At 43.0% G+C, this 14,689-nt stretch overlaps 2 protein-coding genes across 2 annotated transcripts in view; both read right to left on the reverse strand.

Moving 5' to 3' along the window:
* Positions 1 to 1,386: 1,386 nt before the first annotated feature.
* Positions 1,387 to 14,689, reverse strand: part of TMEM242 (transmembrane protein 242) — a 31,436-nt gene continuing 18,133 nt past the window's right edge. The window contains exon 4 of the mRNA XM_029944124.1: positions 1,387 to 2,725. Within this exon, the coding sequence (XP_029799984.1) occupies positions 2,627 to 2,725 (99 nt within the window). The 3' untranslated portion in view covers positions 1,387 to 2,626. The remainder of the gene's footprint in view (positions 2,726 to 14,689) is intronic.
* Positions 7,259 to 9,005, reverse strand: LOC115295833 (L-lactate dehydrogenase A-like 6A). Its single transcript, XM_029944123.1, has one exon. The coding sequence runs from the start codon at positions 8,880 to 8,882 to the stop codon at positions 7,737 to 7,739; it is 1,146 nt and encodes a 381-aa protein (XP_029799983.1). The 5' UTR covers positions 8,883 to 9,005; the 3' UTR covers positions 7,259 to 7,736.

The raw sequence follows: 14,689 nt of genomic DNA on the forward strand, positions 1-14,689 counted from the left end.
AATACTGAAAACGAACCATGGACTGAAGGGGGAGGGGGAGGGGGGAGGGGGTGATGGTCATGGTGGGGGGCACTTGTGGGGAGAAGCACTGGGTGTTATATGGAAGCCAATTTGAAAATAAACTATTTAAAAAAAAGAATCCCTGTTTCTTGTAGAGACAGGCTGCTAGGCCTCATGTGAGGCAGTTCCCATGCCCTATGTTTCATTCCGGGGTATTTGGAAATCGTATTTTCTTGACTTTGAAAATAGCAGCTGCCCATGGATACATTTTTACAGGGCAGCAATAACTTACCAGAGTACATGTTTTGTTTTGCTTTTCTCCTTGAATGAATCCCGAGGCCTTGGAACTCGCCCCTGCCTGCCCACTACATTTTCTAGTGTTGCTTTCTCTAATAGCTCTTTCGATGCTGAGATTCTAAACGTAAAGCTTAACACTCCACCAGTGTAAGCAATGTTCTTATGGAAAGCTGCCTTGATGTTGGCTTACACATGAAATGGAAATGGCTTGTGTTATCCATCCTTAAAAAAATTTCTAGTGCTCAGCCTCCATGAAATGGATTGCTTATAGGGAGATAATGTCTGTTCTATTCCTTTTTAAGTCTGTGAAAAATGTCATCCTGGTTAATAGGGTGATTAAAACTCTTTATGCTCCAGGAGATAAATGTGATTATGTTTGTCATACTCTACCCAAGATAAAGACAGCAAAGAAGGCAAACTTGAAATTCCATAACATTTCCTCTCTTCCATATCCGGGAACATTCAGAACTCAATACACAGATGGTACTTCACATAAAGAATAACATTATCTGTTAAACATTTTTCCTTTCCATTAACCAATTTAACAATATGCCTCTGGTATAAAAGGAATAGACAAATGACTAAATCTTCTGAAATCTGAGTTCTGACTGTAGAAAAATACCACTTCCGTCATATTGCTTGTTTTCCTTTTACCTTTCATCTTTGTTATTTCATTTTTGCTTTTAAAATGCAACTGGAGTCTGTCCCCATCAAGCTTCCCTCCGCAGGAGAAGAATGCATGATCATTCTTATGGGCTTCCCCTTGCCAGCCCTCAAGAACAACAGACGTGTATGAAAAGGGTTTGTAAACAGATGCACGTACCCAGACCTTCGTGCCTTCAGGGTGCCCACAAGCCAGGCCCTGCGGGGATGGGGCACACCCTCCAAGCTCCTAGACCGGGCCGGGAATATGGGCACAACCTGTTCCTTCCTTATTTCATTCAAAGGGTAGAGATCTTTTCATAGCAGAGATTTAGTTAAAAATGAAAGCTGACTCAAAAGTTTTTGCCTCTCCATATAGCCTGATAAATTCCACAATCCCTTCCTTGTAGGCTTGAGATTTTTTAACAGGTTACATATGAACCCAGATGCTGCTGACACCTGTTTAATTAATTAGCAATATGGCAATTTTAACAGGGTAAGCTGGCCCAGAGAAAAATGTTACATTATGCACTTGACATTTCATTTAAAAATTTTCCTTAGAACTAGGTTTCATTATAACAGAAAAAGATTTAAATATACTTTATTAAACCTGATTGCTAATTAGAGCCTTAGTAATTATAAAGGAATTGTATAACTGATACCCCACCATATTTTTCTGGGTATACCGACATATGAAAGTACTTTTCTTTAGAGAATGTTAATTTCAGAAAAATAATTGTGTGCAGACATTAGTCTCTGTTTTCTTTAAGACATCACCGAGGACAGGGAAGGACTGGGTGTGCATATAAGAATTTACCACTAGATTTCAGGGGGGCAGTACTGATTACTTCATATTGAGACTCAATACTCAGGTGAATTTCTGGTTAAAAATATTTGTTAAGGTAGGCGATAATTGGACTCTTTTTACAATGACAATGGAGATAAAACAACACGCAGTCAATGTTTAGGGACACAGAACCAACTCCTCAAAAGAGTACATTTTATATCCATGATACCGTATTCTTTTAGCATGGCCACCTTTTCAAGTCCTCATACTCGGTTACTGGCTTCTTACCTCTGGGTAAGCCTTGCAGGGCCTTGAGGGGAGCTCATCAGCTGACTGATTAGCATGTGCAAACCCAGGGCTGCAAAGTCAGGACCACAGAGCCACATCTGCTGCCTGACACACAGGGGTTACCTGTTAGCCTGCGGCTCTGGAGTCGGCCGAATAGGAACGAGCCTTCCGAGCCCTGAGAATCACACACCTGAAACGCTGTTGAAACTCATTTAATTAGACACATTGAGGTACTAGTGTGGTTAGGAATCTGTCTATAAAGATTTTCCATCATATGTTATTATAAATTTTTTCAGGTACAAAACTTGGCTTCAGCTGTCAGAAGTATTTCCCCTGGGATCTTCTCCCCAGAGAAGTTATCCATATAATTATTTTAAAACGGTCTTCCTAATTTGGGGAAAACCTTATACACACACATGCCCATGTCAATTTTAAAGTTAAGTGCAGACAGTCGGCCTCCCACGCGGACACTGAACGCCTTCTATCCCGTGGATTCAGTCAACAATGCACATGTTCCTGATGATAAATCAATCGAGTCCCTTTGATTCCGTGGCATCTCCGAAGCTACCCTTTCCAAAACAATCGTTTTAGACTTCCCTCGCCATGCTCATCTCATTTGGATTTCAATGCTTCCTCCCACTCAAGAGACGATTCCGAGTTCTTGGGAATTGCTGGAAATATTGATTGCATTTTACTTCGAAAGTCCTTCATCTGAAAGAAGGGGGAAAAAATCAGTTATCAAAATTAAAAGAGCCAAAGCAATTAGAGACAGACTCTGTTGCTGCTGAGCCATTTCACTGCTTGTGGGAACAGTACGAGGTAGAGACTCTGCTCCAGCACCTTGAGAGGAAATGAGCTACACCTCCCTTCTTCTTCCAAGGAGTCATCTATTGAGCCTTAAGTTACATAAAACACTACTCTGAGTCTGGGAGGCAACAAAATCTAAATTGTCAACCCCCGTGATACCTATTTCCTACTAGAAAAATGCTATGTATTGTTGGCTTTTTCATATATAAAGATGCGGCTGAGAAGGGAGGTTCTGTTTATCTTAAACAAATATGCCGGGGCCATTCATAGAAGCATTTTGGAGCTAGAGGGAAGAAGTAGAGACAAGAAACTTAGTAGGGGGTTAATACAAAACAAATCAGTGGATGGCAGATAAATTAGAATGTTCTCACATGCCAAACAGCCTTGAAAGCTCTGTGTAGAGGTTTTACCAACAGAGGTTGATTTGGAAACTGAGGGTCACAACAGGGGCTGGAAGATCTTTAATAGGAGCATCAACCCTCAGAACGGGGTCCCACCTGCGGAGCGCACCATCCTCAGGGAGGACGAATCATCTGTGCATCCGATAGTGCTAGCTACACGCTCCTTGAGTCATGATTTTAACTCGTCTCGTCCTGTCGGGAAGATGCTTCAGCGCCACAGTGCAGCGTGACGACATTCTCCTCAGCCACAGCCCAACTCTATTTCTCAGGGATACAGATCTCCTGAAGCAGATGCGTGATGCTCCTCAGACTCATCGACAACACCAAGTTCATTTCTTGGACTGGTTATGTTGAGAGTTGGCTGGTATTTTTTTTTTATATTGATATTTATTTCACTTCGTTTTGAGGCTGATTCCTTACATTGCTTCTAAATTCAGCAAGTGCGTCTTGCTCAGGACTCGTAAATTCCTAGGCATTCGCCCCAGTCCCGTAGCACTGCTATTCACAGCAGACACTGCTATCAGTTAGACCTCTCTGTTCAAATCCCAACTCCACTGCTGGGGAAAACTCCTGCCTCCAAGCTGCAGCTTCCACATGTGTAGAATGGAGATGATTCCCTGCTTAGAGGGTTGTGAGGGTTCAGTGAGAGAATACACGTAAAGCCAGCACCTAACACACGGCAGTCCTCAATATATATCGGCCATTGCCATGACAGCATCATCAAAGTGTGTGTTGTGTTCCAAGAACAAAGTTCATATGGATATAAATAATATGGTATGTTGGTTAAAAGCATTACTTTATAGTTCTGTATGATTTTGGTTTAAATATTCCGACACTGGAGGATACATGTGGTTATCCATTATATGTAGTCTACAGGAGGTCCATGCCAAACCATCTTTTACCATTTGGGTCCCAGACACCAATCCTCAAGACACCCACGTCCAGTGCATGGGTGTCTCTCCCTAGCCTCGTCTTCCATGCAACTCTTTGTACTGTGATGAATCTTTCATAACATGTTGTCACCTAGATGCAGTATTGGAGAGAGATTGGAAATGTAGTTCCAAGTAGCAGTTCTCAAATAGTGTCATAATTTTGGTTGCCATAATCACAGGGAACTACTATTTGCACTGAGGGCAAGGGGCAGATTCTAAAGATCTAGAATGGCCACAAAAAGAACTATGTTGTCCAAAATACCAATATAGCCCCACTGAGCTGTCTTTTGGATAGACCTTCTAAGTTCAGAGACATCTCTGGCCAGGGTCTGCTTCTGCTGCCTCTTATTTCCCTTTGCCTTTATGGCTGAACATCTGTTACAACTAAATCCAATGACTAGAGTTTTCAAATGGGGTGTCAGAGAGCGAGGACATGAAGAGAATCATTTACCATTCCACCTTTTCGGTGATGTGGGACATGGTCAGTTGCTGAGAAGGCAGAAGCTGGGAAACACAGATGAGGTCTGGGTAGGAGTAGAGGGTAGCTGTTCTATTCAGCATGGGGGCGGTGTCCCATTTTCTCCTCTTGGACTGATTTTTTTTTCTTTCCTTTCATTTCCTAAGTATTGTAAGCTGGAAATCCAGCTTCTTCACAAAACAGAATAAGACAAGAATTGTTACTTGAACAGGAATAATAAATGGCTGCCACTTGAGACTGCCTATGTGCCAGGCACTCTACCAAGCATTAGTTATTATTTAGTCTTTACAATTCTTTGTGGCAGAAATGAAAACCACCACTTTACATATGAGAAACCAAAAGCCAGAGAAGTTAACCCATCCATGGTGACATGGTTTCTAAGTCCAACTGACTGAATGATGTCCAGGGCTCTTTCACCATAGCCACTCAGGTTCTGTAATCTAGAAAGACTCGGTACCTCTATAACCTCTAATCACATACCAGCTTTCACTAAAAATGACTTTAAAAGCATATATACCAGGGCGCCTGGGTGGCTCAATTGGTTAAGCGTCTGGCTTTGGCTCAGGCCATGATATCACGGTCTGTGGGTTCGAGCCCCGCATCAGACTCTGTGCTGACAGCTCAGAGCCTGGAGCCTGCTTCGAATTCTGTGTCTCCCTCTCTCTCTGGCCCTCCCCTGCTCGTGCTATCTCTGTCTCTCAAAAATAAATAAAAAACATTAAAAAAATTTTTTTAATTAAAAAATTACAAAAAATAAAAGCATATATGCCTCTTACAATGGCTACCATTTTATTTAGAATGGTATGGCAGGTTATTATTAATGTTCACTGACACCCAGTAGCCATGGACTTCTAGACATGGGGGGGTTATACTTCACCCTCTTTAAGTTAGGTAACCACATGACTAGTTCTGGCAAAAGAAATGTGCGTCACTTCCAGGTTGAAGCAGTTAACTGGTGTTTCCAGGCCATTCTTAACCTTTCCATAGAAATCATGGAAACCTGTGTTACTGTGGCAGTGCCTCAAGATCAAAGCAATCTGAGGTACAAAGCCACCTGTGGAGGACTGCTCCCCTAGGGATTCAAGTAAACCCACAGTGGATTTAATGAGAGAAATAAACCTTAAGCCACACACCTGGAGACTGTTTTTCATTGTAGTATCCCCAGCTATCCTGACTTGACATAGTAAAGAGAATTACAAAATAGAGGTATGGCATCCTCTGATCCTCTTCAAAATTACATTAAACTTGGCTGAAATGTAGCTGAATAAAAACTCAAGGGCTGGACAAAGGAGAAGAACTCTGTGCAGTTAAGCTTAAAAAGCTCTTAGAATAATCTGGAACCAAATCACCATTCTTCCCACTTTCGGAGTTCAGTACATCAATGAGTCCCATTATAGGGCACTGCTTCCTGGGTAGTCAGAACATTTCTAGGTGTTTCTAACAAAATAGTATGGGAGTTCTGATCAGTATGGTAAAGGGTCATTTTGGGGGGCGGATTGCTGTCCTGTCTACTTGATAGAATTCAACTAAGCAGCACTGGTTTTATTTAGAGAGGAGATGCTGGTAACTTTCAATTTTCATTAGCTTGGCTGATGTCCACATGGATCCTGAGATATGTTTGAACATGCCAGATTATTTATTTAATATTCAATTGCATTAAGAAGGCTAACATGAATTTAAAAATCGTTCTCATTTTCTAAGTTATTAGTACACCACTTAGGTAGAGGTCGGACAAGCATCTTCACTTTCTCCTAAACCCTCATTGTATCACATGCATAATGTCTAGAATCTACAGTAAAGTCAATTGATTTAGGAATAAAAAGTGAATGTGTAACTTTCTGAGAAATACAATCCCTTAAGGACTCGTTAAAATAGCCAATTTTTATGACAGCGATTAACAACACGGCACGATGCAAAAGCTTTGTTACTATGAAGTAAACTGAGCAGCCGGGATGACCTCAGAGCTTCTCAGGGCTGGGGGCCACTCTGCTGCTAAGACCTGGCCCAACAAGAACACTTCGTAACGCGCTTTCTGTCTTAGTGTACAAACAGGTCAGGTTCTCAGAGGCAGTTCTCAAATAATTTCAGTCAGGCTTTTTGTTTAGTTAGATGACAAAATTTAGGAATGTTTCTCTGATAAATGATAGTAACACTTGCCACCTCCATCAGGCCTTTCTAAAAACTTTGTGGGATGCCTAGGTGGCTCAGTCCATTGAGCATCCAACTTTGGCTCAGGCCATGATCTCAGGGTCAGTGGGTTCGGGTCCCACATCGGGCTCTGTGCTGACAGCTTGAAGCCTGGAGCCTGTCTTCGGATTCTGTCTCCCTCTCTCTCTGACCCTCCCCTGCTCACGCTGTCTCTCTCTCAAAAATAAAGACATTAAAAAAAAAGCTTTGTATTTTATATCTTTTTATATTTCATGTTATATTGCATTAAACACTTTATAACTGCTACCTGCCATATCACTACTATTTTCATGTTAGCTAATCTCCCTCCTTCACTGGCATCCATACATGAGCACGTGTGCGCATGTGCACCTCCCTTCCCCCAACACACAGGACCTACTCGCAGCTCCCATTTTATAATGCCTTTTTTGAAGGCCCAGCTGATAGGTTGTCACAGAAGAACGGAGACAGCGGATGGTTCCTTTATTGTACTTCTTTCTTTACGTATCTTTTACGTTGTAGAGAAAGTTACAACTTCTTAAGAACACTATATAAATGAACACAGTAGATGTAAACCAGCCAGCATGAACAAATTAATATGTACTTAATGAAAATTATCATTTCTGTAACACAACAAATACCTATATCCTTTGTTCTTTTGGACCAAATAGCAACTCTCTCTCTAAATATATATGGCAAGTACTGGCATATCAGTGGTACCAAAACACCTTTGATGCAATCACTTAGGAATTGTGTGGGGGGGAAAGAATCATCCTGACATCTGTATGCTAAATAAAAAAGCTGGGGACTAAATAGTCACTATACGTCGTTTTCTGTTTCCAATTCTTAGCAATTTCAAGTTTATTAAAAATTTTGACTTATACAATCCCACAGCTACTATCTCTTCAATAGCTTCTGAAAGATAGTTTCCAACAACTTTAAAGCTCAAGCTGCTTCTGAATTTCCCACAGTGTTTCCGCACTCTTCTTCAGACGAGCCTGTTCTTCAGGGCTCAGCTTCACCTTTATGAGGTCTGCAATACCACTCTCTCCCAAGACACATGGCACACTGAGGAATACTTCTTCGTTTATCCCATAGAGACCCTTAATTATGGTAGAAACTGGATGCACTCTTTTAAGATCCCTCAAAATACTTTCCGTTAAATCAGCTACAGATAGGCCAATGGCCCAGTTAGTGTAACCTTTCATTTTAATAATCTCATAAGCACTGGCAATTACACCACTGTGGACATTTTTCCACTTTTCAGGATCTTTATCAGTTCCTATATCTGAGTTCAAATCCTTCAGAGGGACACCAGCGATGTTCACGCCACTCCACACAGGGACACTGGAGTCTCCGTGCTCTCCAAGAACCCATCCATGACAGCTTTCAGAGTGAATACCAAGCTTCTGCCCAATCAAGAAACGGAAACGGGCAGTGTCCAGATTACAACCACTTCCAATAACACGGTTTTTGGGAAATCCACTCAATTTCCAGGTCACGTAAGTTAATATATCTACTGGATTGGACACAACAATCAGTTTGCAGTGAGGGCTATATTGGATAATATTGGAAACCATTAACTTAAAGATGGCCACATTGCGCTGGACTAAATCAAGGCGTGTTTCTCCTTTTTCCTGGCGTGCACCTGCTGTGATGACCACGAGGTTGGAGTTTGCGGTGACAAGGTAATCTTTGCTGGAGGCAATAGTTGGCATTCTCACGAACAGACTGCCATGTTGCAGATCCATGGTCTCACCCTTCAGTTTGTCTTCATCAACATCCACAAGGGTAAGTTCATCAGTCAAGCCCTTTAAAAGGATGCTGATAGCACAGGCCATGCCAACTGATCCGGTTCCTATAATGGAGACCTTGTTGTGATGAACGGCTTGCTCTGAGGTGAAACTTTTGATAAGCTCACACTTGACGGTCGCCATCCCAGACACGAGGGTGACGGGCCAGGCGCCCGGGAGCGGGATGCCCGCCAGCTGGCGGGGACACAGCACCCTCCTCAGGCACAGGAAGTTCACTCTTGCAGCCTCCACTCTCCAGCCGGCCCGCAGGACTCCCACAGTCCACCTCATGGCTACTCACTCAAGAGGTGGAGGGAGATAAAGGAGGAAAGCTGCTGACAAGCTCTGAAGCATCAAAGCACGGAGCCCGGCGACCGTTAGACACTCCCTGCGCCTGCTACTGCGGCTGCGCGAGGCCGAGGCTGTTGGAAGGAAGACACTCCCCCCAGTCTGCTACTGCGGCTGCGCGAGGCCATGGCTATTGGAAGGCTCTACCCCCGCCCCCCACCCCCAGTCTCTACTGCGGCTGTACGAGGCCGTGGCTGTTCGAAGCATTTCCCTAGCCCACTACTGCGGCTGCGCGGCCCGTGGTGTTGCAGAATCCCGCAGCCTACTGCTCCGGCTGTGCTGGTGGGCAGCCTCGAGTGGCATCCCAAGGGCCTCCAGAGTAGTGCTTTCCACGTCTGCTCGGGCTGGGGTGGTAAAAGGGGTTCTCTAGCAAATGAATTTTTTAGGTAAAGTCTTACTCAAATGAATTTTCTTCAATTTCTAACCTGTATACTGGGCCGACCCAGATCCCTGGGATTATTGATTTTCTATTTTTGCTACAGATGCCAAGTAAAAATAATTCCAGTTAACACAGATAAAAATAGGGTTAAATGTTCTGAACTGTATCCCTGCCGGAAAGATTAAGGTAGTACATGGGCTCTGTCTCCAAATGGCCGCCTTCACCATTTCTCTGCATCTATAGGAGAAATAGGGCTCCTGTTTTAAGTTGTATCCAATTTGAGAACTTTCTATTTAGAAAGGTTCCCCTGCCTTTATACCAGTCACGACCATGACCCACAACTGTGGGGAAGTCACGGCGCTGGCAACAAGTGGAAGTGGCCGACTGTGAGCTAGTCCAACAGTAAAAACTCAAAGGGTGATGCTGTTACTTCTTTGTCATGCCAAAGGAAACCTTGTGAGTCACCATCCTGATTAAAAACGACTTCTCAGGTAGAGAGGTGGGGGCCGTAGCCTTCTATTAAAATGAAGATCTAGCTTAAAGGTCTCTAAAATGGCAAATTTTGGCCAATGCACAAATCAGATAATTGACAAAAACAATAAAATAAATATTAGCCAGTACAACAGGACATCCCTGTATCTTTCCTTCTGCTGCATTTCTCTGGTCTTCCAAACTTCCTTTGAGGTTTCTAAGAAGATAGCAACTTTACATCTGATGAAATATAAAGATAAACCCTAAGAAACCCAGGAAACTACAAAGGTCCAAATCAAAATAATGGCCCTTTCTCCCCACTTAACAACTCTGACCATGTAATAATTCCTCAAAGTTCTCCTCTCCTTTTAAGAGCAATATGCTCTTCCCTAAAAGGCTCTTGGCACACACAGACCCGTCCTAGTCAGAAAAAAGATTTTGGTTTCAGAACACCAAATTCGACGAATATTTTATATTCAGGACTTAGAAATCTATATCCCTTTGGTCACAGCAATGCAGTGCAGGTAGAGAGGAAACAGTAAGCAAAGGAGTTGGCGAGGGGTGGGGAGCTGTGGCAGTTAGTGGGGTTCCTACAACCCTGTTTCGTGTCCCTCGGCACTCTCGCAGGGACCAGACACCCGGTCTACAGGGTCCCAAGCTCTGTGACACACAAAATGGTGAAAGCATCACAACCATGCGTGCTTTCCACACTGACAGTCAGATTTATGGTAACCATTTGTCAAATTAACAACCACAATTTAAAAAACAACCATCTTTCTCTAATGGTGGCTAACACCTCAGAGGGATCCTTTTAAAAGACCAACTTTTGATAGCCGCAGTTCCTTTTATCCTAGTCATAACAGAAATATTTTAACCTGATGCCTGGTCCCACCATCTTCCTATAATGACTCCTTTGACCAATCAAATCATTTTCCAAGATAAGTGTTCTTGAGGATGAAATTCAAGCACATAAAGACTCTCAGCTAGATGACTTCTTTCTATAGTAATTTTCTTTCTGGAGTTTGAACCTCTTCAGAAATAAAATCTCTGACAGCTGCCTCTTCAGCTTTTCCCCTTAGCTACAACTAACTCAATTTTGAGAAAATAACTCTCCAAAATAAAAATACCTCAAACAAAGCAGCTTTCTATTTATAGTGAGTCTGGAGATAGGAAGGGGAGAACTAAGAAAGACAAAGGCATGTACATGAGCCCCGCAGCAGATTTCCGTCTACTCAAATACGTGCAAAGCCATACAGCCCGCAGCTCCCTAATGGCCTGTCTCAGGTGGCTCCTTCTTCCTTTCGAATGGAAAACCTAACTCAAACTATCTATTCAAAAGGCAGTGTAAGATTATTGCTGACGGCAGGATGGTGCTTGATTACATCACTTAGGAAGGAGGAAGCACGAGATGAACATGATCAGCAATTCTCTGGACCAGGAATGGTTCCAACTAAGCCATTCTATTCCACCTGCTTGGACTCTCACCCCCAGCTCCCTGGCCCTTTTTCTATCTAGGAGTCTGGTTCAAATATTCCATCCTCTCGTCTTGTACAATCCCCAAGCAGAACTTTAAAAAAAATTTTTTAATGTTTTTATTTATTTTTGAGAGAGAGAGAGAGAGAGAGACAGCGTGAGCAGGGGAGGGTCAGAGAGAAGGAGTCACAGGATCTGAAGACAGGCCCTAGGCTCTGAGCTAGCAGTCAGCACAGAGTCTGAAGCAGGGCTTGAACCCACGAACCGTGAGATCATGACCTGAGCCGAAGTTGGACGCTTAACCGACTGAGCCACCCAGGGGCCCCAGAACTGACTTATAAAAATCACAGGGCGCCTGGGGAGCTCAGTCGGTTGAGCATCCGACTTCAGCTCAGGTCATGATCTCACAGTTCGTGCGTTTGAGCCCCACGTGGGGCTCCGTGCTAACAGCTCAGAGCGTGGAGCCTGCTTTGGATTCTGTGTCTCCCTCTCTTTCTGACCTCCCCCCCCAAAACTAATCCTATGCCACCAGTGTCTCTTGTATCTCTCTCCGTCAAAGGATTTATCACACACAATGAAGTGTAATTACATGTGAATTTGTCACTCCAAAGAGATCACCTTTTATTTACAGCATATCACTATCCTCAAGAACAGAGCTTGGTAAGTGAATTCAGTAAATATTCATGGTAGAAAAGAATGAGTATAGGAGTGCCTGGCTGGCTCAGTCAGTAGAACATGTGACTCCTGATCTAAGGTTGTGAGTTCAAGCCCACGTTGGACATAGACGTTACTTTAAAAGATAAAAATCTGGGAAAAAAAAAAAAAAGAATGAGTAGAACAGAGTGAAATAAGGCTAAAGGTGAGAGAAAGAGAAAGGCATGGCCAGAAAATCCACCTGATACTAGAGTTCCACATGAAGGAAGGGGTAGGTAAAATGTGTAGATGACTGTTTGGTACTTCTTAGCAAGGCTGATGTATAAATTTCAGACAAAGCTATGAATAAGCTAAAAGATTTCTTAACTGTTTTCAAAGCCAAAGCCAATACCTCCCTTTACCAAGTTAGAACATACAAAAAGATAAATAAATAAATACATCATAGTAATAAAAGAAAGAAATTCTACAGTGCTAGAAACACAGTAAAATAAATATGCAACGACAGAGAGAACATTTTCATTCTTTAAAAAATATTTTGTTCTTTGGAAAGCTTTTCAAAAATAACCACTGCATAAAACCCTTGATTTAAAAAAACAAGAAGCTCCAATGAAAGTGGTGTTAATTAATATTATAAGCTGTAAACTCACCAGCAAGCAAGTAGAGCATTATATAAACACAATTATTTTAAAAGTCGTCTTTGTGATTTAAAAATCATAAAATGCAAATTGTAGTTTTAAAACAAACTAATGGGCTATGATTCTATTGCTCATATACTAAAATCTATAGAACTCTGTAATCCTTGTGCGGGGGTCTTTACAAATACCAGTGCCTTATATGGTTTCCTTTGTCAGCGATACTGGGAATGCTGGGGAGGGACAAAAGCAGGGTCACAAAGCTTTGTCTCCTGATAGAACAAAGGTAGACTGTCACTGCAAAACAACACTGGGATCAACTTCCATTTATGGTATTCAAATATCATAACAGGAACTGGCAAAATCATCTAATACAGTACCCAAATCTCACTTCTGTTCTTCAAAGTCATCACTGAGGGTCTCTGGGTGCCTCAGTTGGTTGAGAGTCCAACTCTTGATTTTAACTCAGGTCATGATTCCAGGGTCGTGGGATCAAGCCTCATGTTGAGCTCTACACAGAGCGTGGAGATTCCCTCTCTCTGTCCCCCTCCCCAACAAGCACTCTCTCTCTCTTTCCCACTGACCCCTCCCTGCTCACGTGTCCTCTCTAAAAAATAAATAAATAAAAATAAAAAAAATAAATAAGGGCACCTGGTGGCTCAGTTGGTTAAGCATTTGACTTTGGTTCAGGTCATGATCTCGTGGTTCACGGGTTTGAGCCCTGCCTCGGGCTCCATGCTAACAGCACAGAGCCTGCTTGGGATTCTCTCTCTCCCTTTCTCTCTCTGTGCTTCCCCTGCTCATGTTCTCTCTCTTTCTCAAAAATAAATAAATAAAACATTTAAAAAAATAAAGGTATCATCTATACATAATCTTTGATACACTTAAAAGAGCCACATGTATTATTAATTCAAAAGGAAAAAAGGAAATATTTTAATGTAGGACAACACATGAAAAACATGGAAATTAAAATTCACTGGTATGTGTTTAAACATCCCAAATTATAGTTAAAAACTGACAAAGTTTAATTTTATGGCTATAGGCTCTGTAGCAGGTGTGGTTTTAATTCACTCCAATTATTCTCTGCAATTGAGTTAATACAAATAATACCATAGTCCTGGATAACAGTTCTATTTATCAGAAGAAAAAAAAATAATAGGTTTGTATAAGGAGGTTATCTGCAATTTAGTAAAAACTGAAATTTACCTAACAGTGGAACTTAAGTTACTTTATAATCTCAAAACCGCCAAAATACAAGAGCTCCCCATTGTGAAGGTTAAGGATCAATTTGCTCAAGACTCCATCTAGGACAAGAGCAGAGCCAGCGTCAGGAACATCAGGCGGAGCAAGGGGCGTTCAGCGGGGAGACGGGCAAGGACACGGCCTGGAGGTGAGGAAGAAGAAGGCCTTCCGGCCTGGCTGGAACCCGAGACAGCCACTCTGCACCACAGCACCAGTGACCTCTGCACCAGATGGCTCCTGTGGGCCTGTCCTCTGCAGGATGGTGACCGGCACCCCTGGCCTCCATCCACCTGCTGCCAGTAGCACCCCCACGTTATGACGTCCAAAAATGCCTCCAGATATTGTCAAACATCTTTCTTGGGCAGGGAGGGGAAGTCAAGGTTGCCCCATTAAGAACCAATGGGTTAAAGAAGCAGTAGGGGCCAGATCACGGAGGGGCCAAACCGTTTCAGGGAACGTGGATTTTATTCCCAAGGGAAGCGTGAGCCACGGAAGTGGCAGAAACTGTATGTTGGCATTTCATCGAACAGATGTTTACTGGCCATGCCCTCTGTGCTAGGCCCTGTCATCTGTCATAGGTGCTGGGGATACAACAATGAACAAGACAAAGGAGGTCTCTAGCCTCAAAACTGACCTTTTTGCCAGGACAGGTGACACAAGAGAATGGTCAATATAACTTCCTTTTGCCATTGTGCTGTGAGGAGAAGAAAACGGGATGCTGCCAGGGAGGAGCTGAGTGGTGGGGGTCAAGAGGCTACAGGATTTGGGGCCAGATGGTTTGGAGAAGCTTCTCTGAGGGGGTGAAATAACTTGGGGTTGGAACTCTAAATGCCACCAAGCGCAGACCTGGGGAGGGAGTGGGGAGGGAGTGTCCTGGCACAGCGGGGGGGGGGGGGGGG

Source organism: Suricata suricatta, chromosome 7 (assembly GCF_006229205.1).
Source record: "Suricata suricatta isolate VVHF042 chromosome 7, meerkat_22Aug2017_6uvM2_HiC, whole genome shotgun sequence".
Classification (NCBI taxonomy): domain Eukaryota; kingdom Metazoa; phylum Chordata; class Mammalia; order Carnivora; family Herpestidae; genus Suricata; species Suricata suricatta.